Here is a 27,975-nt window from a genome sequence, read left to right on the forward strand (position 1 = left end):
TGACAACTGTAGAGCACAGCAGAGGCCATGATAGGCATCTAAACTGCATCTTTAGTTCTTGACACAAGAAAGGGGGGTTCGGTAGGTCGAACTTTTGTGCTTTGGCAAATTCAGGATCTGTTTCGGGTGAGAGGAGACACAGTTAACCCTAAGAAGGGATCTGTTTGTAAATATGTAGGGGTCTTTGTGCAAAATTCCGGAACATGATTATAAATCGCGATCCGATTCAGGATAGTTATGTAAATATTTGGAATCGCGATCCGAGACAATTTATAAAATTTCGGGACTTCGACAATGGCGAGGCGAGGTCGCTCGCCGCCGCCGACCTCCGCTAGCACCTCGCCATGCGTGCACCTAAGCCTCTTCCTGCGAGCCCATCCATGGCGTTCCCCCTGCGCGCGCCGGTAACGACGCCCCAGCTCCCGCGGAAATCTCCTGCGGTCCTGCCTTATTGGCCGGCGTAATTAGCCTTCAGTCACTTGTCAGTGCAATTTCTTTAGCTTGACATCAAAGGACACTCGCAAGAGCAAGGCAAAAAAAAAAGGCCTGCAACCATGTCTGAAATCTTGGCTACACTTTTTTTTTTGTTGATGAAACAGGAGGGGCAGTGCCCCTACAATTATCTCTGCTACGATTCGTGTGGATAGGAATCGCATTCAGTTCATCGTTCCGATGTTTTCACGGTTCAGTTCATCGCTTGTAAACTTAACAGGAAGCAGTAACTGCACTCCGGAATCTGTTTGATAGGTTGGCACTTTGTTGGATGCTGAAAGCCTGAAACTCCAGACACATGAAAGCATATACTGATTAAGCCAGCTGATTAAGCATTGTGCTTTCAGATCGGAAAACATAGAACAAGAGCACATTTAAGATCCAAGATGCTGTGAACATCAACATACCAACCTGGAGATGCAGACATGCTGTTGTTTGTCGTCCGACTATCTTTATCTTATTACAATAGTGTTAAAAGAAGCTATCACATTCGCCAAAAGGGTCTAGAAATTTCCACATTAATCTGAAAAAGAGAAGAATATACACCGTTAGATTTTATAAAAATCTAACGGTCTAGACTCACCTAAAGAGTCCATGTCAAATACAACTAACAAATATATTTAAAAGTTAGGAATAAAAATAATTAGCTCAAGAGTCCATACTCCATATGCAATATTGTACATGCGACATGTACTAAATATGGAATCTTATATTTTAGATTGAACAACAGCCTGCTCAGGAGTTGTGATGAGGCAAGCCTAGGCGGCTGGTGTAGTTTAGGAGCAACTTCAAATCAACCACGATCAAATTAGTTTGCGTGGCTGCAACATGCACATCCGAACAAGAGGAGTATAAAAGAAATTTCAAAAGAACTGATCAGGCAACATTAGAATGTGCGTCAAATGTACTGCAAGCTATGTTTTTAGTTTGGATTTTATATCGGTTTATGGTTTTTAAGCAGGTAATAACTATGCCCACAACTAAAAGGAAATTGCAGCATGTTTCCAAAATAGCTTACAAGTGAGTTTGTCGAAGTCATATATATGTGTGTCTTTTCATGCTTAAAAGTAGCACTATGAGGAAAAACATAAATGAACTAATCAAATAGATTCCTGGTTTAACGGAACTAACTAGCATGCCCTGATGTAGACAAAATCCTGATGGATATATTGTCTTATGAGTTGGGTATTAAAAGAGTCTCTATGACCACATAAAAAGACTAGAAATTGCCATATTAATAATAAAGAAAACACATCATATTGTGAACTACTGGAAAAAAAGCGAACTGAGTGTCCTAATACGGCTATTTTTCTCAAAATTTGCAAATCACCAATAAATTTACAAAAACCAAAAAAGTGATATTATGAAGAGAGTATCACATGAAAAAGAGATCTATCTACCAGATTGACATAAAAGTGGGTGACCTAGGGAGTGAAGTAACCACCAAGAGATTTGACAAAGTTGATGGATAAGACAATAGGATCTGGCGAAGTGGAAGAGTAGAGTAAATTCAACAATATCAACCTTTGACACCATACCACCTACCAAAAAAAAGTGAAGAAGCCACATTGCGGCTAGAAGGTAGTTTTATCAGCTCACAAATGAATATACTACAAAAAAAGCGAACTGAGTGTCCTAATACGGCTATTTTTCTTAGAATTTGAAAATCATCAATAAATTCACAAAAACAAAAAAAGTGATCAAAAGCATGAAGAGAGCATCACGTGGCAAAGAGACATATCTACCGGATCGACACAAAAGTGCTATGTGACCTTGGGAGTGAAGTGACCACCCTGAGATTTTGACGAAATCGATTGATAAGGCGATCGGGGTGGCAAAGTGGAAGAGCAGAGGAAATTCAACAATATCAACCTCTTGACACCACACCACCTACACAAAATGTGAAGAAGCCACACCGTCGCGGCTAGAAGGTAGCTTTATCAACTCGCAAATGAATGGATCCACCAATACAAGATTTAACAGACATGTCAGATATGCATTCATGTATGTAAGCTATACATTTATACTATGTTTCACAAAAAACAAATACGCTAGAAACTAGCACAGTTGGACATAATAATTGGGCTGAATAGGGCTGGCTACATTAGCTAGCTCCTCTCAATAAAATCACCCATATCGATTCTTTAAAACCTAAGAATATCATTGTGGTAACTTAAGGAAATTTACATTATGTGACTAAAAGATTATGTTACTTTTAATAAAAATGAAAACTATGTTTCTACATATAGCATCCCTATTTATCATGAGTACATATTTTGTGCTATAAATATGATGATAAAAAAAGATGCTATATATCTTGATCTAGACTCTAGACCCTTAGGATAAAACAATGAAAATGAATCATCAAAACAAAATCATTTAATTCAAAGTTAAAAAGAGCCTAAATATTAGGATAAAAAACAATACTAGCTACCCGCGCTATTTGCGCGGGACACCTCGCTAGTTTTACTGAACACAATGTCTGCATATGGGTCCTAAATTTCTGATAGGTTGAGATCAGGTTTTATGTTGCGGCAGATCCCAAGCCGCGCTTGGTGTTTCGATTCACTTTGCTTTTCTATGGACTTTGGAGAAACTGAATGCGAGATTACTGTGAAACACGAAACGTTCCACAAATTTGGGGTTCTAGTCAACATATGAACAAGGAAGGATAGCAGATAGCACATCAGCATTCAACAAACGTTTTTCTTTTAATAATGCTTGCTAAGCAGATGACCGATGCCTGTGTCTACGAGTCTCTATGGTTCTACTGCATTGTGATTTGGACTACTAAAAACAAAAGGAAAGCACCACTAATAGTGATGACTCTGTAGTAACAGGTTACAATGAGGATCACTTCTAAGTAACAGGTTACATTGAGATGTTGAGATTCTTATTCGGCTACTCCCAGTGCGTTGTGCTCGAAGTCCATGCAACTCCTAAATATAAGACTACGTCAAAAAGCATTGGGAGTAGTCTTATAAACAGCTCTTCTGACAAGCAGCTAGACAGGTCTTGAAGACATAATCTGTACCAATAATACTACGTCAGACTGTTTTAACAGAAACAAGGGCAAACTGAAACCTGTGTCGCATAACGTACAACTATCACCATATAAAGCGTGTGAGCTTATTCTAACACGTACACACCGATGTAACAATAGCAGTGTTCACCATCAAGCCCTTATTTATGGGCTCTGCAAACCACAACACGGTGTCATACATTTGGTAGCTTCTAACACACCAGAGACTAAGCCAAGGATGAATTGCCTGAGAGGCCGAGACCACACCGGACGAGGAGAGGACCCCTAGAATCCTGGATCACCAGCTAAGGTTCGCCAACTGTCATCTCATAACTGGAACCCTTTGCTGAGTCCCATTATGCATGCCGGCTTGCGCGCTTGCCTGCCCAAAATGGCCAGAGAAGCTGAGATGATGGCTTGGGTGCTGGAAGAAGGTGTCATCTCTGTGCAACATTGGAGTCACGGTGAAGCCAGGAGCTGAAGAAACAGCCTTCTTGCTATTGTATTGTGAGGGCATTGCTTTGGGTGCCAACATAGTTTGATCTCTAGCTGTGCCTCCACCAAGCCGTAGATGAGTTGAACCTGAGGAGCTTGCTGTGCCATTTGTGGTGGACCTGGTGGAGGCATTGCGAGGCTGCTGCTGGAGCTGTTTAGTATTGAGGAATCGTCCACCCGAACCTCTTGCCCTCTTCATTGCATGAAGATGCCGAGACTCATGAAGGTAAGGCTGCCATGGAGATTGTATCCAATATTAGGCCAATCGGAAGAGTTACTGATAAAGAAGTTTCAAGAATGGTGGAGGGATGAGACAATCAGATCAAAGTAACTGTGGGACTAATAATACGGACCTTTCGTGCTTTGACTAGCTTGTTCTGAGCCTCTAACTTAGCACGGAACTGTCTTCTGCGAAGTATACCGTGATATTGTTTCGGATTCACATATATGGGCTCGTTCTCTGCTAATTCCAAAGGCAAGGGAATTCTTGCAGATGTCCCCCCGCCAGCAATTTGGGGATGAAACTGCTTTATATACAACTGATCAGACAAACCCACAAAACTGATATTATTTTATATAAAAGAAAATCAGGTAAGCTATCTGATGGACATGTGCTTCAAAATATGTGGATATCCCTGCGTTATATGTGGATTAACGTCGGAGAGTACAATAGATAAATCCTAGAGAAAAGATTTGATGTGTCGATAACACAGGTCAATTTATACAGGTACGAACAGCTGCAACCATCTAAGCAGTACTATATGTGTGTCTGAGACTTGCCAGCAAGCTGGTACCTGTGGACACAGAAAGCATTGGTATGCCCATTGTTCTGAAAACAGTACTAGACCAAGGAGTTATCAGAGCATTGGTATGACATCCACTCAAGTATTACTTTCACTTTTCAACCCTGATATCAACATCAACTCTGGCAAAAACTAGCTACTTTAGTTTCTCATATAACCAGCTATAGAACTAATGGATTCTGGAAATTTTCTCTGTGCTAAATAGTAGAAAGATTTATGAAACAATGTATCTGCATGAGGAAAACTGCAAAATCTGGCCCAAAGCTGCACAAATATAGACAAAAATTAAGTGACATTATCCTTGCCTTCTAGACACTATTCATCACTGGAGAATAGAAACAGCTGCGGCTAGCTTCTTATTACTAGTAGCCATACGTTTTCCGATTACAGTTATGATCGATACCTGTCAGAGAGGCAGTGTTTTTTGAGTAAAAAGGCAATGCAAACATGTCTCCCAGAAGGGATTATGTTGAGTCGATAGCTCACGCATGCATATGCGTGGAACTAAGGATCAACCCAAACGGTGTCTGCTTGAAATGGAAAATCGGTAAGGTAGAAATGCTATCATGCGCCATCAGCACTTTAACTCAAAATCCATGAGAGATTTTGAGGAATGTGAGTACTCTATCCTGCCTGTGATGAGTGAATTGTCAACCGTGCGGTGTGATCGTGCGCTTGGTCTTTGGAGCTGCCGTGGAGGAGCTTGGACCGGGCGGCAGCTGTGGCGTCCACTCCCGGATCAAGGGCGCAAGCGGCGACGGAAGACGGGTTTCTTGGTTTGCACCACAAAACCAAGCAGGTAGACGGCGGTTGAAGATGCCAAGTCGTGGAGGCACGGGCGTCGGTCTCGGGACTGACGGAGTCGACGGCGTCTAGGGCCTCGCTGCGGGCGAGGAGGTGACGGGCGTCGGGCGGCGTCTAGGGCCGTCAGAAGGCCGAGGCGGGAACGACGTCTAGGGCCACGGCGTGGAGACGGGAATCTTCCCGCGCGTGAGGTTTTGGCGGTTTTCTCAAAACTGGCCACCTACCCGGGTTTCGCAGACCCTCCAAAACTGCGGACCGGAACTTCGTTGACGTGGCGGCATCGCAGGGAAGACTTCGGGTCGAAGAAAGGAGCTCCGCCGTCGATCGAGGCTGTACAGCGGGCTGCAGCAGACCCGACCGGTCTGACCGGTCTGGCCGCAGCAGCTGGGTATAAAAACCCCCCACCAGCCTGGTTGAGTCTCTTGAGTCTTTTGTATTCTCTTCGTTTTTCCTTCTCCCTTTCCCTGCTCTAGGTTAGGGCCAAGGACTCCAACGCAAAAGAGGGTTAGATTATAGCTAATCTCTCCAATCTAGAGGGTGGATGATGGGCGGATGGCTCTAGCTTTGTATAGGTGAATTCCTCTGAAATTCATGAATGAAATCCTGTTGAGATCATCTATGTGTGCTGAGTATTCGTCCTCCCCTTCCTCTCTTGCGTTTTTGGCTTGATTTCTCCTCTTTTGGATGATTCGTGTTTAGAGGAATCGAGCCCTTGGATTCGTGTTTTGCCGAACTCTTTGTGACGATTCCTATGCATCTAGCCTAGTGCCAAACCCCCTGGAATCGTGAGTTCTCACGAATTGGAATTTTTGTGTTCTAGAGAAAACCCCAATTTTCTTTGATCTTTCCTCGAATTCTCTAGTTCCTCTAATCTTTTGGGAGAGATCTCTTGGGAATACGTTTACGGGGTAGATGTGAAGGTATCCCTCGAGTTTCACCGAATTTGGACTTCGTTTGCTCAAGATTTGCCATTTGGAACTTTGGTTGCGGGCTGTTTGGGAGCGACCGGTCTGACCGGTCTGTGTAACCGGTCTGACCGGTCTGGAGATTCAAACTCCAGCCCGACCGGTCTGACCGGTCTGTGATAGTGGTTAGACCGGTCTGATTCAGCAGAGCTGCTGTTTGGGGAGTCCTTCCACATTGCTTCCGTTTCTCTTCCTAGGGTTTTTGGCTTGAGATAGCTAGTCTATAGCTACTCTCTCACCCTAGGTTTGAGGGCTTGTGGTGATTTTCGGGATATAGGCCGACGGATCAATTTCGAGAGAAATTTTGATCGGCTCCCATTCACCCTTCTCTGGTCGCCAGTTTCGGTCCCTCAGATTTTAGTACAATAACTTATTAGAGAGGTGTACCACAGTGGAAGAACTGGTGCGTGACCCATAGGCTGCCCAAACACCTCCTGAGCCAGAATCATTGTATGGGTATGAAATGCAAGCCTGGGTACAGAAAACAGAAGTCAGATGCACAGCCCCATGGACACAATAGGGCGAACTCTCAAATTGTTTAAACTATAATGGCGACTTTATCAGAGTTGAAAAAAAATAAATTTTTGGATCGCATGGATCTTACTATTGGCTGACCATAGTCAATGGCTTGACTTGCAAATAGAGGTTGCTTATTCTCAAAACTTAAAGTTGATCTCATGTTATCAATAACTGTTTTCCTCAAGGAGTTACCTGATAAAAGAAATGAAGGCATTGTTACACAGTGTAAATTAATAAAAGAAATTCGAATGTGACAAAGAATCCTAAATGAATCTAGCAAAAGAGTACATACTAATATCCTCCAAAATATACAGTACTTCTTGCTTAGGTATTTCTTATACTGACAGAGTAAAGATCAAAACTGATCTCTTGTCAGTTTCATTTAATTTCCATGAAGTGTGCTACATATAATCTGTAGAGTCATCACTTGTGCCTATTTTGGAGAGTTTCCCTAGTATACTAGAGCTAGAAAACAGTTACTTCTCCAGTGCAGAAGAAAGTGTAGTTATAGAGTGTGTTGTCAAACTTTTAATTTTTCACCGACAATATCTTTATAAATACGTTGAAAAAAAACAAATAGTATTGGGTTAAAAAAACCAAATTAACACTTATTTGTTACATGGAGGGGAATGACACAGCATGTTAGTTACTCGGCAAGAGCAAAAGAATGTATGTTGCCTGGGAACATGCATCTTACTATGTATGAAAATTTTGAGTCATGTGCTTATTAATGTTATGTGGCTCACACCATAAGCTTATCCTCAGAAAAGAAGACGATGCATACACGAAATGTTTTATTCAATGCCCCGAGGTCCTTGTTCGTCATGCATTGTCACTCGAAAAAGACTCAAACATGACCAAGTTTGGGTTCCCTTACAGCTATGGGGCCACTCCATTTAACAAAATATCTCTTTCATCCGTCATAAAAATTTTCTATGGCATAATGAGATAACAGTTGGAAAGCTTGATCTTCCTGATGGATGATATAAATGTATTCTAAATATCTGAATTACTAATTTAAGTTGTGGCTAGCTTCACCTGAGCAGGCCTGACCTCGATCATGTGTTCTTTAAGTGCAAAGAACGGCAAATCAAAGCTTCAAGAAACAAAACTACTATAGTTCAGAATTCAATACCTACAAATTGTATATGTGCTCATAACAAGGAAACCTGCTAAAAACTGTATGGTGTGGAAAGACATCAGGAGGGAAGGGGAAAAAAAACAAACGAAACCTAAAGATGAAGGCCGTAAGATTAGTAAATACCATAAGTTGTGATCCATAGAACACCTTTCAAAAGAAGTAACTGGCACTGTATAAGCACATATAGGAAAGGTCACTACCAAGCAGTAACAAAACTTCTCTAACAGACTATTACAAAAATATATACAGTGATATGATCTCAAATCCCAATAACATCAACATGCATATAGATCATAAGGCGTACAAGACTACTACAAGTCAATAACAACTCCAAGCTAGTACTAGCTACATGGCAAGGAAGACCAAAAAAACACCATGTCTTCCATTGTGTTTAACTGCACCCATGTCAGAAATGCTCCACCGCGGTGACATCCAATAGCAGCTATCCCAGTCCAGAGGACTAGTCAATTTGTGTGTCCAAGGGACATGCAACCATTCCGCTAGCACACAATCCCACATCAAAAGAAGATGCTAGCTCCAACTCCGAAGAACCCAACCAAGATCCTAAATGTTCCACAAGTTTTAATAAACTACGCGAACAACATCTAATCAATCCACTGTTTCGGGGACCAAGAACGCATGCGGGGAAGAAACACGGTTCAAGGAAGCAGAGCTGCAGGATTAATTATCTGCTCAATCCAAAGGACGCATGCATGGAGGATCAACGCAGGTTACTCATACAAGTCATACTAGTCTCATGGCAGAGAGAGAGTTGGAAACCTTTGGAAGCGGAGGAGGAAGACGAAGAGGGGAGAAGCATGGCTCCCACGCGCCTCCCTCGGTGCGTCCGCCGAGCAAAGCTGCTTCTGCGCCTTGCCACCTCCCCGCGCGTCCCTTCCTCTGGTCTTGACTCTGCCCCCCCTCGACTGCATCACTCCACTTGCGCCGTTCTTTTATGCTCATCTTGTTCCAAGCAGCCCCCACAGATGTTTATTTTATTGCAAATTTCTATACCCACATGGCCACATTCGGTGTGCTACTTTTTGCCACGGCAAGTGGGGGCAGCAGGAAACACTAGACAGCGAAGGTTTCGCTCCCGAAGGCAAGGTTGTATTTCCCTCTTGCAGGCGAGACTTTGCAGGCTTATATTAGGAACATGAAGGTGCAACTGTTTTTTAAGGGTGGTTGTTAGTTTTATTAACATAGGGATCGATTTGTATCTAGATTCTATTCATTAAGTAATAGCTGTCGCTATAAGCGAGGAACAAATCATACAAGTAGGTATAATTATGACCTAGCCCGCGTGGTCTGGTCTATAGATTATGGCAATAATTATTTATTCTTAGAGAGCAACAAATTGATAATGGCGTACCTTGATGTGCATAATATAGTAGTGGTGTGATGACTTTTTTTCAGGGATACAGTGCTCCAAGTTTCCTTTAGAGCCACTCCATACCATCATTACCATGATACAAATTGTTACGCGACCAATACAATTATAATTGAATTTCTATCATATTTACATATTTTTAAGAAAACCAGCATGTAATGTAGGCAAATTATATATGTCCGGTCACATGTGATTTAAATAATGTTAAATTAGTTGTTGTAATGATTTCTTCTAATAAATAAAGATAAAATCATCGACAGATCACATGGCTAGAAAAAATATCTATTGTAGCTTGTTTACATGAGTTATTTATTGAGTGTTTTACTTCAAAAACAATTGTTGAGTGTTCTTTGTTTTATCAATAGAGGGGACCACTTTGTATTGTTATTATAAATGCCATAGGTAGGTGTTGCTATACATGACAAATAAATGATATAATTGGATATGGTTATTGTATTAGCCAGATTTGTCAAAGTAATAACATGTATTTATTCTTAGTGAGAATAATAAAATGTAAAAGTTCAATTTGATGGTATAATGCAGTTTACCATGACCATTTTCAAAATTTGGCATACTTTTTCAAGAACAGAATGCTCATAATCCACTTTTACCATCCTGATTCTTGGCATGTGAATATTGTCATAAAAGTAGTTGCAAAACTAGTTAGAGAAACACTATTATTTATCTTTTTCCATCTCTGTGTATTGTGTGTCTAGCTATGTTGCAATTTTAAATCATGTGGAATTATTTGAGAAAAACCGTAGGCTGACCACGAAACTCCAAACGGCAAAAGAAAAGAGAATAGCTCTCAAGTTGATGTACCCATAGCAAGGACTACGGTTAACATGACACATCAATTGTAATTAAAAAGAGGGAAATGGTACTAAACATCGTGAGCACCAAATTTTCCAATACACAACGTCAGGGCCGTGGCCCATCCCCTGAGGTCATCGAGGTTTGTTGGGACGAGTATCCGATAGTCCATAGAGCTTGGGAGTGGGGGCTGGTGGTTCGATGAATGGGTAGCTTAGGTCCCAGTAGTTTATTCCAGGGGTTGCTGTCTACAGCAATTCTCATAGTGAAATGGAGTCTGTCTTCCGGGCACCCACAGGCCACAGGCTTGACCATGACGGTGTGAATTTTGATCATATACACCCGTGCATACACAGACATTCATATGCAGGCAGAGAGTTGAGTGTAGGCACGGCACGCATGTTCTGAACACCTCCAAGAAACTCGGCTGGCATTTTCTGGTACTAAGCAGACAAATTGCTTAGAAATATTAAGATTAGTTCTTCAAATTGAATCTTATTCAGTTCGAGACAACAAATTTGATTAATCTTATATATTTATATCCAAATTTCTACATTATTGATAAGTACTTATTAGTTAGCAATTCAAGACTAGTATAACACTGCTAAGAAGGCAAGTGGCAATACTCAAAATCTGCCGACATTATAGGTCCCGTGTAGTATAGATTACTAGCACTGCACATAACTAACGTTTGGAGCACATATTTGAAAATGAGCAGCAGGACCACTTTTAAGGAGACCGATCGATAACTTTCACAAGCTATGCTTGAGCAATTGGGATAAACTATATCTTTTGACGAGTCACAGATGCCTGCATTTTAGTCATTATGTACACTTTTTTTTAAGTTTTTAGTGTTTTCGCCTGTCCCGACAAGCAGACAAAAGATTTTGACCCTTAGTTCACCTATAGCTCGAAATCTGCTAACTGACAGAATTTAGTTTTTCTGAGACTCAGGCCGGCTTCGTAGAAACAACAAAGTCATTGCTGTTAGCGAGCCTCATCAGCAGTCTTGCAAGGATACCAAGAATCTTCTTCCACTGCAGTGCAGTGTCCGTGTCTTACTATCCGAAGCACCACCATTAAAACAGATGTACTCTATGTTTCAGCATCTGAAGCTTACAGGTGTGCTCTATGTTTCAGAATCTGAAGCTTACTAGTAATAGTAGCAGACTAGTAGCTTACGAGGAAGGGTCCCCCAGGGGCGGGCCCAGGATTTGGAGTTTGGGTATTCAACATTTTCAAAGGTTGGAAAATTTTTTGGCTGCCGCTATGCGCTATAGGGCCGCTTGCGTCTCTTCGCGATCAGTCGTCGCCCGCCACGCCGCTACGATTCGCTGCTACCGGCCGGAAGTAGAGAAGAAAGCGGTTACACAGGAGGGGGGAGTGGAATCGAAATAGTTGGGGTTGGGGACATTGGGTCCTAGCTGGACCGTCGCGGCTGTGCCTGGAGGAGGCGAAGCGGACTATTTGAGCACAAGAGGTAATATTAGATTGTGAAGGTTGTTTTGTGTAGATCATCTCCAAGAGACACCGTAAAGGCTATTCTAATTACGAATTTAGAATTTTTAGTGAAAAACCTCCCTCCAGCAATACTCTAAAAACAATCCCTCAAGATAGCAACATCATAAATTATCTCTCTCCCTTTTTCACATCTAAGAACAAAAATCTACATCCGATGCCAAATACTTGCCATTTTAGAACCGGATCTTAGACATATCCTTCAAATTTGTAGATCATGTTTCTTAATATGTCAAGGTTCGAACAATAGGATATCTTATATAAGGAAACTGTGGTGGGGATATGAAAATACAGAGAGAAGTAATATTTAGGACGACCCTCTACATAAGGATATAGAGAGTTAGAGACTACTCCCTCTATCCAAAAAAAAAATCATCCTAGGAATTTTAGAACAAATTAACAAGAAGTTAAAATGACCATATTTGTCTTTATTTATTACTCATATTTAGCACTAATTGATTCTTACATACTTTCTAAAGGGATAAGATGACTTGTTTTTAGAATATAAGGAGTATGATTTAAGAATTCTTTTAGGGATGCTATTATTTGCTATTTTACTATACATATACATGTTATACACTGCATATATAATTTTTTTTGTCAAAAATTTTGGGTATTCACTTGAATACCCATGCATACATGCTAGGCCCGGCCCCTGGGTCCCCCCATGAGAAAGAATTCCGACAAAGCAACAGCTTGTTCTGCCGCAATGGAGAACCAGAACCCTGTGCAATTTACAATGCCGAATCGGCATCACCGGACCACCGAAGCACCCAGAAAAGCCCTGCTACATCTGCATGCAGCCGATAATGCTATCCACTTTGGGGGGCTCCATCCATGTCCATGCCCATGCGTGCCTACCACAGGGTTCCCAAAGGAGCATAATTTTCCCCAGCGCTTGCTATTTCTGCCAAAGGTTCCTTGCTACTTTTGCTTTCATGATGCAGTCCAATGGCAGCGAGATCTGGGTAGGCAGCCCTGCCTTTCTCCATGGAAGAATAGTCAGCACTCGGTACCGTGCAGTAGCAATTATAGATTGATAGGGGATGTTCCAGCTTCAAGAGGACGAGCAACTGCAACGGCATGTGTACTAGTTGGCCTATCAGAAATTATGTTTGTGCTTTGTACCTTCGATACAAAGCTTCATCTGTCCCTTGGAACAGGCCTTTTTCAAGATTTGTTTTCTCAGGATTCGCCGGGGAAAGAGTGGAACAACACAAGTTCAGCCCGTTTCCACTTCTGAATAAAGAGTGGACAGTACATGTGCGGAGCCTCAGTGGACAGTGGGGTACTTGTACACGGATACGAATAACAGAAATGGTGATTGATGAACATTCCTGTTTTTTAATGGAAGTGGTGCCGACGGGAATATGGGATCCTTTCAGTATTCTGTGAAAGATAGCCAGGGTATATTCACCACTGACAGACGGAAAGCAACCCATCGATGATAGGGCCAGACAAAGCTTGAGAGAAACAGCATAGTCTGCTGCCAATCTTGAAGCCATTTCTTCGGCATAACCACGGTTCAGGGCCCAAACAGAACAGCGGCAATCAGTTGCCAGGATCAAATTCTACCTGTGCTGAACAGAACGGAGAGCTGAGCACGGACGGAGCTGCACCGGGTGCGGCCGCGCAGGGTGTCCGCCGGCGGCAGGTCTGGTGTCACGGCCCACGGGCCGACTGCGCCGCGCGAGTTACTGTAGCGCATGGCTACTTTAGCATCGCGGGTCTAAGCTTCTTAGTCCCAAACTGAAAATAGAGAAAGAGAGCCGGTCTCTGGGAAGTTAATAAGGCCGTGTTTAGTTCCCACATGTAAACGCAAATTTTTTTTCGATGGAATCTTGCTAATTTGAAGTACTAAATGAAGTTTATTTACAAAACTTTTTGCACAGATGTGTTATAAATCGCGAGACGAATCTAATGATGCTAATTAATCTATGATTAATCAATAATTAGCGGATGTTTACTGTAGCATCGCTGTTCCAAATTATGAATTACGTAGGCTCATTAGGTTCGTCTCGCGATTTACAGCCCATCTATGCAAAAAATTTTATAAATAGACTTCATTTAATACTTCAAATTAGCAAGATTCTTTCACAGAATTTTACGTTTTTGTGTTTACGGGGTGGGAACTAAACATGCCCTATATCCGGTTCGAACTTTTTGTGCGAAGCGAGGACGAAAATGCAAGAGAGTTATTAACAGGTGTGATTTACTCAACATGTAGAATAAATCTTAACCATTATCCCGGACCGGACCGTTACATCTGGCGGCCGCCATGGCTCGCCGGAGTGCCGGCTATGCCACTGGCCGCAATGGATCGCGGTTGTCCCAGGGAAACTAGCCGGCAGACTTGCAGTTGCAGTTTTGCTTCCTTCAGTTTCGCAAAGCGGCCCACGTGATCGACCGGTCGTGGGGGAGAGCCCGGCCCGGTTCGTGGGGATTGCTGGGCCACTAACATGTCTGTTGGGTGGGCTCAAGGTGTGCTCTTTGTGGGCTGGGCTCGCTCTCGCTAAATATGGTCCAGATAGCTTATGTGCCCGGTGCCCCGCTGCTGGATGGCCCGTATCCTAGAACCGAAGACCCGCACTCGAATCAAAAACAGAGGGAGTGTGAGATTCCTTCTGTCCTTGATCGACGTTCCTGGTCAACAACAAATTACTAAATGCAGTTCATCATCAGTTCATCACAAAAGGAAAAGGAGACAAATGCGACTGCTCAATGGAATACTGCGCGAGTAGCAACGGACAAATGTAAAGTATCGTTTTGAATGTAAACGTTCGGAACTTCGGATGCCGTTTTTGGGTTTTGTGACGAGCTAAATGGAAAATGCTGGCCTGTTTGTCAGTGAAGTCGCCAGCCATTTCCAACATTGCTATCAAGAGGGAGATACAGCAGCTAAACCATCAACATAACAAAAAGAAGAAGAAGAAGAAGAAGAAGAAGCGCACAGCTTTGCACTGTGATCACAAGAACTGCCAGATGGTCCGTTACAGGCAGTTCATTGCCATACATTATTACAGCTACGAATCTATCATACGAGTCGGGGCCGCGGCCGCGTCAGAAGCCCGGCGCCGGCGGAAGCTCGGGGGCGCGGCGGCTCGGCGTCTTCGAACGCGGACAAGCTCTCGAGCTCGAAGAGGTCGGAGCTGGACTCGCTGCTCTCCTTTGCCCTCTCCCGCTCCTCGGCCACGCCGAGCGCGCGCAGCAGCTCCTCCACCCTCCTTTCCGCCTCCGCCGCGGACTCCTTCGCCTGCACCACGGTCTCCATCTCCGCGGCGTCCCGCAGCCTCGTCGCGGTCCCGACCACTCCGCCGCCGCCCTCGTCGTCCACAACCACCGCCACGGGCGAGAATCTCACCGCGCGCCGCGCCGGGGTCAGGACCCCTCCCGTCGCCGCGGAGTCCCGCCGGGACGCGCGCGACGAGAGGATCGACCTCGCGGACGCCGGCTCCGGCGCCGCAGCAGCGAACGCAGCGGCCGTCGCCCGCGGCGTGTGCTCGACCGACACCGACCTGGACCTGGCCGGCCTCCTGTTGCAGAGCAGGGCGTTCAGAAGGCACGCGAACGGCGCCGCCTTCGTCTTCGACGTCCTCTTGCTCTTCCTGTTCCTCCTCGTCTTCTTCTTCTCCGCACGTTCCCCCGTCAGCTCATGTGCCGGCGGCAGGAGGATCGGGTTGGGCTGCGGGTCGGGCCGGACACGGCACGGCCGCGGCGGCCTCTGCAGCCGCGGAGACCGGACCGAGGAGCGGGCCGGCGATGATACGGCTGCCGTAGTGCGATGGTGACGGCTTGAACCCGGCGTCCGCTGCGCCGGGGACGCCGGCGCGGGGCGCGTCTCCGTGGACGAGCGCGCCTCGGCGTCGGCCTCGAGGGATTGGTAGATGGCGTCGAGGAGCGCGGCGGAGAAGGACGGCTGGTGCCCCCGGCTGGGCCGAGCCGGCGGGGCGCGGGCGCTGTCGTGTGGAGGAGACATGGCGGCAGCCGCAGCTGTCTGCAGCCGTGCGCGTGGAGAGGAGGACGGTGGCGTGGTCCAGTGGACTTGCCGGGAGGGAGGAGGGAACTCTACTCGATCGGGGGATGGAGGATGGTTTGGTGGTGGTGGCGCGTTCGTGCGGGGGTGAAGGATCTCCTCTCAGGGGTTTGGAAGTGCGGCGCACACACGAAGACACACACAACAGGTGAGGTGGTGATGGAGGTGGGTGACACCGCCCGCACTCGAGTTTCCGATTACTTTTCTCTGATTCTCCCCCCACGATGGAGTTTGTTGGGAACGGCCGGGCCGGGGAGCTTTCTGCGCCGCTGATGGGGGAGACGAAAGCAGTGTGTGTGAGTCACTGACTGTACTACGATCGAGAGATCGATTGGCCCCCAGAGGTCAAGCAACTGCAGTGCAATCCCATCTGCAGATGACAGCAAACAAGCACTAACGACTGAGAATTGTACAGGTACAGCAGAGGTAATGCGAGAGAGAATGGGCCAATGTGCCGCATGATATGAATGCCAGATCCCAGGTGTCGCAAAAGCTGTTTCCCGGGCCAAAGAAAAGCCAGTGCAATGGACGGATGGCTTTGGTTGCAAGACATCCGAATGATGCGCTCCCTTTCTCTAACTCCGGTTCATGATTGTGCAGCCCAATACCCGGGCATAAAAGACTAAAGAGAGTGCTGCTAGACGAGATAGAGCCTTTTTATCAGTTAGATTAGAAGCCTGATTCTTACAAAAGCCATGAAAAAGTGCAGATCTTACAGGGAAGGGCAGAGAACCAGTGAACCTATCTAGGAAGCACTACTCGCGATCATCACTTCGCCATGATCTATGTCCCGCCTCTTTTCTGAGCATCTGACCATTCACCGTAGCATCCTCAAATTTCTCATGTCCCCGTGTTGACACATGCGATCACACCAGCAAGGAGCACGGCGCCGCGCATGGAACCGTGGCACCCATATGTTTTTTTTTTTTTGAGGGCACCGTGCCATATGGATCCACCGCGCGCGCTCGATTCACTCTGGCCAGGCTGAAGCCCCGAAGGCCGAGGCACGAGCCGAGCCCAGTGGGTCGAGTACAAAACGCAGTTCGTCCGCAGCCCATCCAACCACATTCCCTTGGAAATTTCCTGACGATTCGGAGCCCATGATCCATTCGGGCGGCGATTACAATGGCCCAACAGAGCCTTTCGGCCTTGTATATACTGCTACCATGATGGAGCGCATGACCTTCCTGACGAAGTGACGACCAAAGTGTTTCTATGAGCACTGCACATTGCTGGTGCCTGATAGGTGCTGATGTGCTGCATAACCGCCACTGCGTGATTACGATTTGACATCGTCCTAAAGTCGTGTTACAGACCAATAGAGGCACCGCGTGCTCATGCTATGGTACGGTCCCCAGATTCTACATCAGGTGAAACCAAATTTTTGGAAACTGTATCATCGCACAAACTCTTCCAAAGGACAAATATATATGTACTCTACTGACCAGCAAATATATTTGCACGACTCCAAGGAACTAATTCGGCAACCATAACCACCTACCGGTGTCCGTGCAAGAGACAGCAAACTAGACCGCTGCTATTTCATCACAGGCAAAACTATCTGATGTAACGTGTGCTACTAGTATTTGTAATTGCGATTAGCCTCGTCTATCACAAATCTTTGAAGAAGCTAATAAAAACTGAAGAAAAAATGCCAATATTTTTACAAGATTTCCTACCTGAACCGGTGCAAAGGTGCAATATAAAAGCAAATACGCGAGTGCCACGGGGCAAATATGGACCGGCTCTCCCTCGGTCCCTCCCAAACGCCGAGCAGGCGAGCCCACAGAAACAAAACCGAACCGCGCGTTTAGTTACACGCAGGGTTAACAATTTTGGCGAAATTTCGGAAAAAATTTCGTTTCTGCTAGTTACCGGGATCCGAAATTTCGGTATTTTTCGGTATATTTCGTTTTCAAATTCAAAATTCAACAAATTTCGACCGAAATTCAACGAAATTCGCCGAAATTTACCGAAATTTCGGAACGGAATTCCGTTTCCGCTAAACACCGGGATTTGACCGGAAAACGAAATAGTTAACCCTGGTTACACGTCGCCGCTTTTGCGCGGAAATGAGCTCGCCCGGTTCGCCCGGTCCGCTCGACGCCAATCTTTGCGGGCCCATCCCCGCTGGGCGGCCCCACCCCTACCCGTCCCTCGACGCCCCGCCGTACGATCCGCATCCGGAATCCATCCCGGCCGCCCGCCCCCGGAATGCCCCCCTTCCTTCCCCTCACCTTTTCGAAACCACCTCCTCGGCTCCTCTTCCCGATGGCAAACGAGGAGGCCTCCTGCTCCCCGACCTTTTCCTCCCCTGTTCTCTAGATCGCGACGGAACCGAGCTCCCCCTCCTGCCGAAGCGAAGCGGAGTGAGCGATCCGGCACCGCCGCGCGATCTGATCGGCCCCGCGGTCCCGGCGATCGGGGCAATGCTGCGTGGATCGAGCTGCTGCCGCTGCTGATCACGGTGAGCCGGCACGCTGGGATCCGCCCGATTGATGCTCTTGCAGGCTGTTTCTCGCGGTTAGTTCCGGCGCGATTCGGCTGTTAGTGGGTCAATTTGGGTTCCGTGTGACCATACTTGTAGTTTTCTGCTTGGCTGATGCGTTTTTGCTCCCGAATTTGTGTGATACGGCGTTGGTCGAGCTTTGCGCCTTTGAGGAGGGTGGTTGCTCGTGAGCTTTGATGTGGTAGTTGATTAGCGAATATTTTTTTGCGCACGGAAAGTAGGCTTGATCCTGCCTATTCTTGTACTGGAATTGCTATTCTGACGGCTTTGATAGAGCATTTTGTAGCGATAAACGGTGCCAATTTGGTATGGTCGCTCCGATCCTTTGAATTTTAGCGAGCTCTACTAGTTGTAGGTGGGGATTTGGTTTCTGTTTCCATAAATCGGTCTCTGTATCTATTATGTTGTAAATACGTGCGGAATATTTGGTCAATCTATGAGTTGTTGCACAGGTCTAGAGTGGAGTAATGGTTCTAGGTGTGGATTAAACTGTGGAAATAACTATTTTGGTGGTAGATATTGATGTGCTCACTTACAACTCGGATGAGTTTAGGTTTGTGAAGGCCTCGCCTTGGACGTGACCCTTTTTATTAATTTCTACTAGGATTAGGTTCATTTAGCTAAGAAATTCAGTATAGCCTAAGGGTAGTTTTTGAAATTATTATTTTACATAACCCTACAGGCAGCCATCGTTTCGTTTTGGCTTTTAGGAGCAACTAGTGATGTGGCTTGTTGTTCTAGCCATATGCTGGAATTAATTTTTGTCCTGTTGTTTCAGTTCCAGGTTACCATTTGCATGATTGACTAGCGCATAGCAACTATATATTCTTAGCAAGAGCATGAGATTTTACATTGAATGCTGGCATAATGCAAGAAATTATTTTTTTATTGTGAAATTCAGTCTAACATAAGATGGAGCTCATTGAAACAAGGGTTGTTGCATAACCCTTGTTGCTTGGGGTATTGACTTTGTTGCTGATTTTGCTCTGCGTTCTCTTTTATCAACATTCTGCTTCATTGACTGATAGATAATCGCATACACAATTACACACCAAACTAGAATTGATGGCTTAAATACCCTTCACTGAATTCTACACTAATTGTTAACATTTGATCATTAAACTGATGAACAATGATCAAAAACCACATAGAGCATATAAAATCATATGTGATCCATGTTTTGTCTGTCTCCTTTTTATTTATTATCATCAATTTGTTTTGTCTGTGTATCCAGAACTAGTCATTGCATGTGTTATATCATTATTTATCTTCATTTGCTCTGGGGTTTATGAATTGACCACTGTATCAGTAGTCCTGTGAATTTATAATTTTGAATTCACTTGGTGATTGCAGGTTTTCATACTGGACTTCTTTTGATTGCTATGAGCTTTGGATGAAGTTTGCACTTATCTATGGAAGTGGGTGACTCGCACGCTGCTGTAGTTAATAAAAGTGAAGAGAATGACTTTGAAAAGAAGGACAGTTCTAATCCCGTGGTCTATCAGCTAGTTCGGGTAAGTTCATAGTTAGTTATACTGCCCATATGTCTATAAAACTCGTCAGGATATTTCTTGATGATTACTGGGACCTCTGAGAAACACTTACTTCAAATTTGTACAGGTTGAAGGTGATGGAACACTTGTTCCTGCTACAGAGGATGATGTTTTGCAATTCGAACATTTTCTTCATGATGAGAAGGTTGATCTTCCTTCTATTGAAGATGTAGGTCATGTGGAAGAGTTTTTCAGCAATGATTGCATCTTACTGAAGAAATCTGACTTGGAAGGTGATGTCAATAGAATAACTTTGTTACATGTTTTTCTTTTGGCTAAATCTCACTTCAATAGAACAAGATTTTATGCTGTCTCTTTGGAATGCAGTCTGCTAGCCTAGAAACTGACAATAATTCCTGTTTAATTCAACTGCTTTCACTTCCAGTGATGCTCACTGTTTACTAAACTTGCGCAGATGGCACTTCCAAATTGAAGACTAAAGAACTACACACACAAAAATCGGGAGCTGACTTAGAGGTATATTGTTTATCTCTTGTTCGTCATAATTATCTGCCACGGGAGTAGTTTTTTTAGTTCCATTGCAAGATGATATGTTTACGCTACTAGATAGTGCTCTTAGTACATTGTTCCTTATTGTCAATATTTCTAGTTAAATTTGGCATCGTTTTGATATAGAGTATGGATTATCTGGTTTTGTAGAATTCACAGTTGAGGGTTCAATTTGTTTTCTTCAATTAATTTTACTATATATAATGTCAACTTTAATTAAGAACTACTTCTGTACATGTTCAAGTCGATGCAACTTTAAGATGCATATCATTGCACAGGAAAACAGGCTACAATCAATGGACGACTCCCTTAGTCCTCCCTCGAAGTGTTCAGTTGTTCACGGCCAGCAGCCAGATAAATTTCTTACAGAACAAGGAGACAACGACATCGCACAACAGGACAATGCTTCAACTGAGACTACAAAATCAACAGTGTTAAATGACTCTTGCAATGCTGAAAAAGACAAGGCTGATGCCTGCTCAAGACCTGTAGATGACACATCTACAGAACCATCTGTTTCTGGAGTTAATAGTTCCGTGCCTGATTTTTCCATATTAAGAGGAGAAGTCCGTTTGGATGATCTTACTATTAGGGAACTTCAGGAGGCATTTAGAGCCACATTTGGGCGGCAGACTACTGTCAAGGACAAGATATGGCTCAAAAGACGGATTACGATGGGCTTGACCAATTCCTGTGATGTTCCAAGTTCAGGTTGTGTAGTTAAAGACTACAAAATTGTTGGCAAGGATGCAAAACAAGATATGCCAAACACAGGTGAAATACCCAAGATTGGGCTTCAAGCTACTTCTCTGGTTAGGGATCAAATTATATATCCAGGAAATGAAGGGGACTCACCATCTAGCTACTATCATAGTGAGGACCAACAAGGATCTTCCAAGAGGTTCAAAAGAGTACCAATACATAATGATGAACCACAAGTAATCCTTGCCGAACAAAGCACTAACAAGAGAACTAGAAAGCCAACGAAAAGATACATAGAGGAGCTTACAGATATTGAAACTCATGACTCCACTGGAAAACTTTCTTCACCTGCAAAAGGGACTGCACGTGATGAAGTGTTGCTGAAACCACGAGTAGCACATTTCCATGAGGCTGAGTCTCTGGGCACTACCTATCCTACTAGAAAGGATACTCTTGGAGGATTTAGTGTACATGTTCCTTATGTTTCAAGGACGAGAAGGGGGCGCCCAAGGAAGGACTTCATTTCATTTGTGGTAATAACTTACACATGAATATTTTAACAGCTTTTTGCCAATTTGACGATCCTTTACTGTTACAACAAGACAATGTCTTATCATTTCCTTTTCTATCTCTTTCACTGAAGTAACTTCACCAGCTTTGTTTCTCAAAATGATAATGAGTTGTACAAAGTTTTTTGTTCATTTTGACTCGTAATTTTCAACATGCCTCCTAAATATGATAATTATAGGATGCAATCCAATGAATCCATATTCCAGCCTTACTTTTAATTATGTTTTGTTCTTTTTCTTTCATCTAAACCTGATCTCATTAGGATGACTTTTCAATCCTCTGTTCAAATTTAGCAAATCTCTAAAATCGTTGAGCCATTCACCCATGTCGATATTGTCTCTAAAACAGCTCAGCAGGCTTTATTGTATGCATCTTGTCTTCATTCACATGCCAGTAGTCTGTTTAATTGGTGCAGAATGCTTTCTGTGCCATAATCCATTTAAGAAATCAAGTCTTCATTGGAGTTTAGGCTAATCTGTCAGGTGGGTGCCTGAATGGAAAAAGTAATTTAGCAGTCTCACCTAATTGCTTGAGGTCAGAAAGCTGATGCTATCTGCCATAGCTCCCAACTAAATGGATGGAATAAATTGCAGCATATGTGTCGGTACCCCAGGACTGGGGTACCCCCTCTTGCTGTGCCTAGGCAAGGGTCTTGTAGTTATCTTTAACTACATCCAAGCAGCTGGACCCCTGCGGTCCGGAGTCCTGTTCTCCCAGCAACGGTCCGGACCCGCCCCCACGGTTGGGAAAGGTCCGGAGACACCACGTGTCCCGGAGGAGGCAGGAATTCGTGCGCTAACCGCCGGGGCTCCGGACCTCCCAAGGAGACCGGACCCCCGCAGGGTCCCGGACCCCTCATGGGGTCCCGGACCCCCTGTATAGTAACCGGACCCCTCACTAAGGGAAGGAATCGACACCCCACATCCGGGTGGTCTGGAGACGCCACGTGTCGGCAAGATATGGCTGTTTGGGTTTCCATACAGACGTTCACCCACCATTGCATTCATTGCGGTAGGTGGACGTTTGCATTGATATAGCGGAAGCTGAGACGTTTGATTGACCAGGGGACACTATTGATCGCGTATTACCAAGGCAGTGGAGCCGCTGGCGCCGCCCATGCCGCGTCTGCCAGTCTGCCGTAACAGTCGGATACGACGGCTCGGCTTCGCCCATTATGACGCTACATAATAGCCTCAGCAGGTCACGCCGCAAGCTACGCTACTCCAACGGGCACCTAGCTGACGGGACAAGAGAAGACCCCCCTGAGTCAGAGGAGCAGCAGTACGCATATCGGAGGAAAGATTCGAGACCACTGTAGTCTTTTAAGTACTCTGCACAGCACGTTGGGCCCACTTGTCGGGGCCCCAACGACCAATGTATCCGCTCCCCCCTTTGATCTATAAAAGGAGGGGGCGCCGCTAGAAGACCTCAGGCTGGGCGAAACCAAAGGCCAGGCAGAGGATAGGTTCATACACAGCTAAGAACAATACACCTCCCAGTGGACGTAGGGTATTACGCTCCGGCGGCCCGAACCACTCTAAATCGTGTGTTCTAGTGAGCTCCTCCCAAAGCTAGATCAGTCCAACCGCCAAAGAACTTCCCCGAGTCTTCCCTTACGGGGAATAGGCGGGTGCGATCCGCCACCCGGCTGTGGGTACCCAAGAAATCCCACGACATTTTGGCGCCGTCCGTGGGGAAGTCGGGCGCTGGTTGGATCTTCGGCTTCTGGCTTCGTGTTCATCCTCTGCAACGACAAACGAGAAGATGAAGGAAGGCAGGGCGTCACTCATGCCCCGTGCCGTGATGCTGGGGCACCAACGCCCACGACCCGATGGCGCACGACAGCGGCGTCTGTTGTGCGTCGCCACGGCAACACCGCAGAGTCGGCGCGACGGCGCACAGCGGAAGCGCCGCTGGGCGCTGATACCTCTGCGTCGACTCAAGGTTTTCTCTCAAGCAACGGTCATGCTTCCTCTGCGACGGTATGGCGTCGGCTCAAGGCTTTCTCTCAACATGGAGCCTGGAGCCGACGGCCATCCCGGAGGAAGTTGACCGTGTCGTTGTGTCATCCCCGGCTCCACCCGGGGCTCTTGGTGCTGCTGCAGACAGGACCCCGCCCCCAGGCGCGGGGGCCCCTGGCGCTAGCACCAAGGACAAGCCGGCGAACGACCGCACTTCTCCACGCGTCGCACCGGTCCTTCTGCTGCGCAAGGGGTCTGGCTTTCATCGGCGGATGACGACGACGGCTGGGGGCCTCTCCCATTCAAAGCCAAAGAATTTGTCTCATGCCATCTAGGCATGTGACAGCTCTTAGCCAAGGAGGAGTCCCCCGAGCTCCCGAGGTGATGCTGGATGATGCGGTTCAGGCACATCCAGGGCGCCTTCGCCTCCGAAGAAGAACACGCTGTATAGCATGCAGCCGTAGGTTACTCCTAAGAAAAGACTAAGAGAGTTCTTCCTTTGTAATAACGTGGCGCCTACGTGTGTGTCCAGAGCGGTCAAGGTCCGACCTTGTAAACCCGACCTCTGGCCCTATCACACAAACAGGCAAAAAGCGGTCCGGAGCGGTGGAGGTCCGACCTCGTAATCCCGACCTCTGATGTATACCGTGATAACCACAATAATAAAGGAGATTTATTTTCTTAGTCTTGTCTTGACTCCACCCTGATTACATTCTTTCGTTCTCGTTGGCTATTTCTTGGTTAACCGTCTCTTCCCCCCAAACAGAGTTTTTCTTTTGTTGACATTTGGTCCAAGTTAAGTCGCCGGCCTAAACTCAGGACAGGACGCCCCTTCTAGCTGGAAGGCAGTCCGGACCCCTAAGGACCTGCTCTGGAGAAGTGGTACTCGTATCCTGGGGTAGAGGAGCTCCGCGTAGCTTAGCCTGGTAATGTACCCTAAGCTTACGTACTTCACTACCCTGTTACAAGTACTCTAGTATCCGAGACTGCTGTCTTTAGGGGTCCCGGGCTCCCTTCTAAGTATAAGGCTTGATTTCTTGCACCTTATTGTGAGGTCCGGTGATATATTTCTTTGGCTCGACAGCCATAACCCAAGTCCACTCCGGTGGCCCGCTCCGGCGGAGACCGCTCGCCACGGTCGCTCCAAGTCCACTCCGGTGGCCCGCTCCGGCGGAGACCGCTCGCCACGGTCGCTCCAAGTCCACTCCGGTGGCCCGCTCCGGCGGAGACCGCTCGCCACGGTCGTTCCAAGTCCACTCCGGTGGCCCGCTCCGGCGGAGACCGCTCGCCACGGTCGCTCCAAGTCCACTCCGGTGGCCCGCTCCGGCGGAGACCGCTCGCCACGGTCGCTCCAAGTCCACTCCGGTGGCCCGCTCCGGCGGAGACCGCTTGCCACGGTCGACAAAAGCTGGGTCCGGGAAGCGGTGTTTGCTCCCTGAGCGATCCGAAGTCTGTGTAGCCGCTTAGCTTGGGTCCGTACCCTAAGCCTACACCTTCGTCGCCCTATGGAGAGCACTCTAGTACCTAAACCTGGCAACAGGTGTACCGGCCTCAGGGGTCCGGGACACCCGCTCTCTCCATGAGCACACCAACGCAATCAAGCTGCGTAGAAGCACGTTACGGTAGTGGCCCCACCTGCGGGTTCGTACCTCTCCCGAGGTGGGCCCGGGGGCCACTGTCGGTACCCCAGGACTGGGGTACCCCCTCTTGCTGTGCCTAGGCAAGGGTCTTGTAGTTATCTTTAACTACATCCAAGCAGCTGGACCCCTGCGGTCCGGAGTCCTGTTCTCCCAGCAACGGTCCGAACCCGCCCCCACGGTTGGGAAAGGTCCGGAGACACCACGTGTCCCGGAGGAGGCAGGAATTCGTGCGCGAACCGCCGGGGCTCCGGACCTCCCAAGGAGACCGGACCCCCGCAGGGTCCCGGACCCCTCATGGGGTCCCGGACCCCCTGTATAGTAACCGGACCCCTCACTAAGGGAAGGAATCGACACCCCACATCCGGGTGGTCTGGAGACGCCACGTGTCGGCAAGATATGACTGTTTGGGTTTCCATACAGACGTTCACCCACCATTGCATTCATTGCGGTAGGTGGACGTTTGCATTGATATAGCGGAAGCTGAGGCGTTTGATTGACCAGGGGACACTATTGATCGCGTATTACCAAGGCAGTGGAGCCGCTGGCGCCGCCCATGCCGCGTCTGCCAGTCTGCCGTAACAGTCGGATACGACGGCTCGGCTTCGCCCATTATGACGCTACATAATAGCCTCAGCAGGTCACGCCGCAAGCTACGCTACTCCAACGGGCACCTAGCTGACGGGACAAGAGAAGACCCCCCTGAGTCAGAGGAGCAGCAGTATGCATATCGGAGGAAAGATTCGAGACCACTGTAGTCTTTTAAGTACTCTGCACAGCACGTTGGGCCCACTTGTCGGGGCCCCAACGACCAATGTATCCGCTCCCCCCTTTGATCTATAAAAGGAGCGGGCGCCGCTAGAAGACCTCAGGCTGGGCGAAACCAAAGGCCAGGCAGAGGATAGGTTCATACACAGCTAAGAACAATACACCTCCCAGTGGACGTAGGGTATTACGCTCCGGCGGCCCGAACCACTCTAAATCGTGTGTTCTAGTGAGCTCCTCCCAAAGCTAGATCAGTCCAACCGCCAAAGAACTTCCCCGAGTCTTCCCTTACGGGGAATAGGCGGGTGCGATCCGCCACCCGGCTGTGGGTACCCAAGAAATCCCACGACAATATGCTATCAGATTGTTTGGCTGTCTTGTATTTCCTTATTAAACTTGTTTTCATTACCTTCTATAACAGGATAAGGAACCTTTTTTGGAACATAATGGGGTTCAGACAGCAGTTGAGATGACGTTGGCAAAAGAGCGTGAAGAGGGGAACCACGTGAGGAAAGCATATGAAGTTCCACTATCGGTATGTGTTTTGTCATGTTACATCTATAAAATGCAAGGTTGAGAAACTAAACAACTAATTGGAATTAGATCTTGAAACACCTCCCACCAAACAATTTGGCCTTTGCAATTTTACCTGTTTCATACATAATGCATGCATTAAAAATATTTTTTCCTTCTCTTCAAACCCGCTGCCAGGTAAATTCTGGGAGAGGACATATAGAAGCAGTTGATAGGAAGAGGATTCAGAACCTACAACCAAATGTTTATAACGCTGCTTCCAAGCCCAAAATAAAGCGAGGTTTGACACGGAAGCATCATCGAGCATGGACACTGTGTGAAGTCATGAAGCTGGTTGATGGTGTGGCCCGGTTTGGAGCTGGCAAGTGGTCTGAGATTAGGAAACTGTCCTTTTCCTCGTATTCTTACCGTACTTCGGTGGATCTCAAGGTGTGTTTTCTTGTTCATCAGAAACTTACTAATTGTTATCTCATTTTCCAATCAAACCTGCTGTTTGTATAGGACAAATGGAGGAACCTGATCAGAGCGACCCAGACACAGCTTCCCGCACAAAAAGATGTAATCACTTCTCTTCAACGCACACGAATGCCATTTTTGCTTATTAATTCTTATCGTTTACGTTTTGCCTGCAATTTCTTTGCCTTCTGATGTTCCATTTTGTTTAGTATCCAACAATTGTTTCATTTTGATCACCATTCTGAGCAGGGCGCCTGTCCAAGGAAGATTAACCCTTCAATCATACCTATTCCACCATCCATTTTGTTACGAGTGAAGGAGCTGAATGAGCTGCAGTCGCAAGGGGGCGGCTTCGCAGCGCCAGTCAAGTTCTCCGGGCAGAACAGCAAGGTTGTACAGGAAAAAGGGTCAGGTTTTTTGTGATCCGTGCCATGCAGATATAGGGGAAAAAGGAAGATACTAGTTACTAGTTAGATAGCTCTCTTTTGGGCGATGGAGGACGAGTACATAATATTGTAACTTAGGCGTAGCCACGTTCCATCTTCAAAATGTTGTCAACACGCGCAATGCACACGTTTTCTCCTGTGAAATCTCCTGGAACATGTGTAATCTTATTCGTGTAAAGGGCAGGCAGCGCCGTCGCTGAATAACAAGCACCAGTTAACGGACGTGTTCTGGCCGCAAGCTTATGTAAAAGATGCTTCTGGGCAAGGAACGATAAAGCTTAAACAACACAAAGTTTAAGTGCAAGTACAAATCTAGCAGGGAAGAGTGAAGTAAGTG

At 46.3% G+C, this 27,975-nt stretch overlaps 3 protein-coding genes across 9 annotated transcripts; 1 reads left to right on the plus strand and 2 right to left on the minus strand.

The window, feature by feature from the left end:
• Positions 1 to 3,503: 3,503 nt before the first annotated feature.
• LOC120643653 (nuclear transcription factor Y subunit A-4-like) lies at positions 3,504 to 9,335 on the minus strand. Of its 6 annotated transcripts, none has more exons than XM_039920091.1 (6): positions 9,022 to 9,219; positions 8,365 to 8,410; positions 7,186 to 7,292; positions 6,969 to 7,052; positions 4,363 to 4,533; positions 3,504 to 4,241 (listed from the first exon to the last, which is right to left on the minus strand). In XM_039920091.1, the coding sequence occupies exons 1-6, from the start codon at positions 9,202 to 9,204 to the stop codon at positions 3,837 to 3,839; spliced, it is 996 nt and encodes a 331-aa protein (XP_039776025.1). In that variant the 5' UTR covers positions 9,205 to 9,219; the 3' UTR covers positions 3,504 to 3,836. The 6 variants fall into 6 exon arrangements, with proteins under 6 accessions (XP_039776025.1, XP_039776019.1, XP_039776057.1 ...); XM_039920085.1 differs by having other exon boundaries at positions 4,363 to 4,548; XM_039920123.1 differs by lacking the exon at positions 8,365 to 8,410 and having other exon boundaries at positions 9,022 to 9,335.
• A 5,139-nt stretch (positions 9,336 to 14,474) lies between these two features.
• On the minus strand, positions 14,475 to 15,938 carry LOC120656390 (protein BIG GRAIN 1-like). The gene is made up of 2 exons (XM_039934469.1): positions 15,085 to 15,938; positions 14,475 to 14,532 (listed from the first exon to the last, which is right to left on the minus strand). Exons 1-2 carry the CDS (start codon positions 15,936 to 15,938, stop codon positions 14,475 to 14,477), a joined length of 912 nt encoding a protein of 303 aa, XP_039790403.1.
• Positions 15,939 to 18,236: 2,298 nt separating this feature from the next.
• Positions 18,237 to 27,930, plus strand: LOC120643694. Of its 2 annotated transcripts, none has more exons than XM_039920157.1 (9): positions 18,237 to 18,518; positions 19,858 to 20,018; positions 20,125 to 20,290; positions 20,473 to 20,534; positions 20,846 to 21,802; positions 26,624 to 26,737; positions 26,914 to 27,165; positions 27,238 to 27,294; positions 27,442 to 27,930. In XM_039920157.1, exons 2-9 carry the CDS (start codon positions 19,917 to 19,919, stop codon positions 27,613 to 27,615), a joined length of 1,884 nt encoding a protein of 627 aa, XP_039776091.1. In that variant the 5' UTR covers positions 18,237 to 18,518; positions 19,858 to 19,916; the 3' UTR covers positions 27,616 to 27,930. The 2 variants fall into 2 exon arrangements, with proteins under 2 accessions (XP_039776091.1, XP_039776087.1); XM_039920153.1 differs by having other exon boundaries at positions 18,237 to 18,462.
• The last annotated feature ends 45 nt before the right edge of the window (positions 27,931 to 27,975 follow it).

This window comes from Panicum virgatum, chromosome 1K (assembly GCF_016808335.1).
Source record: "Panicum virgatum strain AP13 chromosome 1K, P.virgatum_v5, whole genome shotgun sequence".
NCBI classification, from domain to species: domain Eukaryota; kingdom Viridiplantae; phylum Streptophyta; class Magnoliopsida; order Poales; family Poaceae; genus Panicum; species Panicum virgatum.

Excerpts from the sequence above, each read along its gene's own strand:
- LOC120656390 (XM_039934469.1), bottom strand. The coding sequence starts at position 15,938 with ATGTCTCCTCCACACGACAGCGCCCGCGCCCCGCCGGCTCGGCCCAGC. Across the intron at positions 14,533-15,084 it reads CTCTTCGAGCTCGAGAGCTT|GATACGGGCCATCCAGCAGC; the intron begins GTCCGCGTTCGA and ends CTTCGGTTCTAG.
- LOC120643694 (XM_039920157.1), top strand. The coding sequence starts at position 19,917 with ATGGAAGTGGGTGACTCGCACGCTGCTGTAGTTAATAAAAGTGAAGAG. Across the intron at positions 20,291-20,472 it reads GAAGAAATCTGACTTGGAAG|ATGGCACTTCCAAATTGAAG; the intron begins GTGATGTCAATA and ends AAACTTGCGCAG. Across the intron at positions 21,803-26,623 it reads AGGACTTCATTTCATTTGTG|GATAAGGAACCTTTTTTGGA; the intron begins GTAATAACTTAC and ends CTTCTATAACAG.
- LOC120643653 (XM_039920085.1), bottom strand. The coding sequence starts at position 9,204 with ATGAGCATAAAAGAACGGCGCAAGTGGAGTGATGCAGTCGAGGGGGGG. Across the intron at positions 8,411-9,021 it reads TTCCTCCTCCGCTTCCAAAG|TGCCAGTTACTTCTTTTGAA; the intron begins GTTTCCAACTCT and ends GTGCTTATACAG. Across the intron at positions 4,549-6,968 it reads GCACCAGTTCTTCCACTGTG|TTGTATATAAAGCAGTTTCA; the intron begins GTACACCTCTCT and ends TTGTCTGATCAG.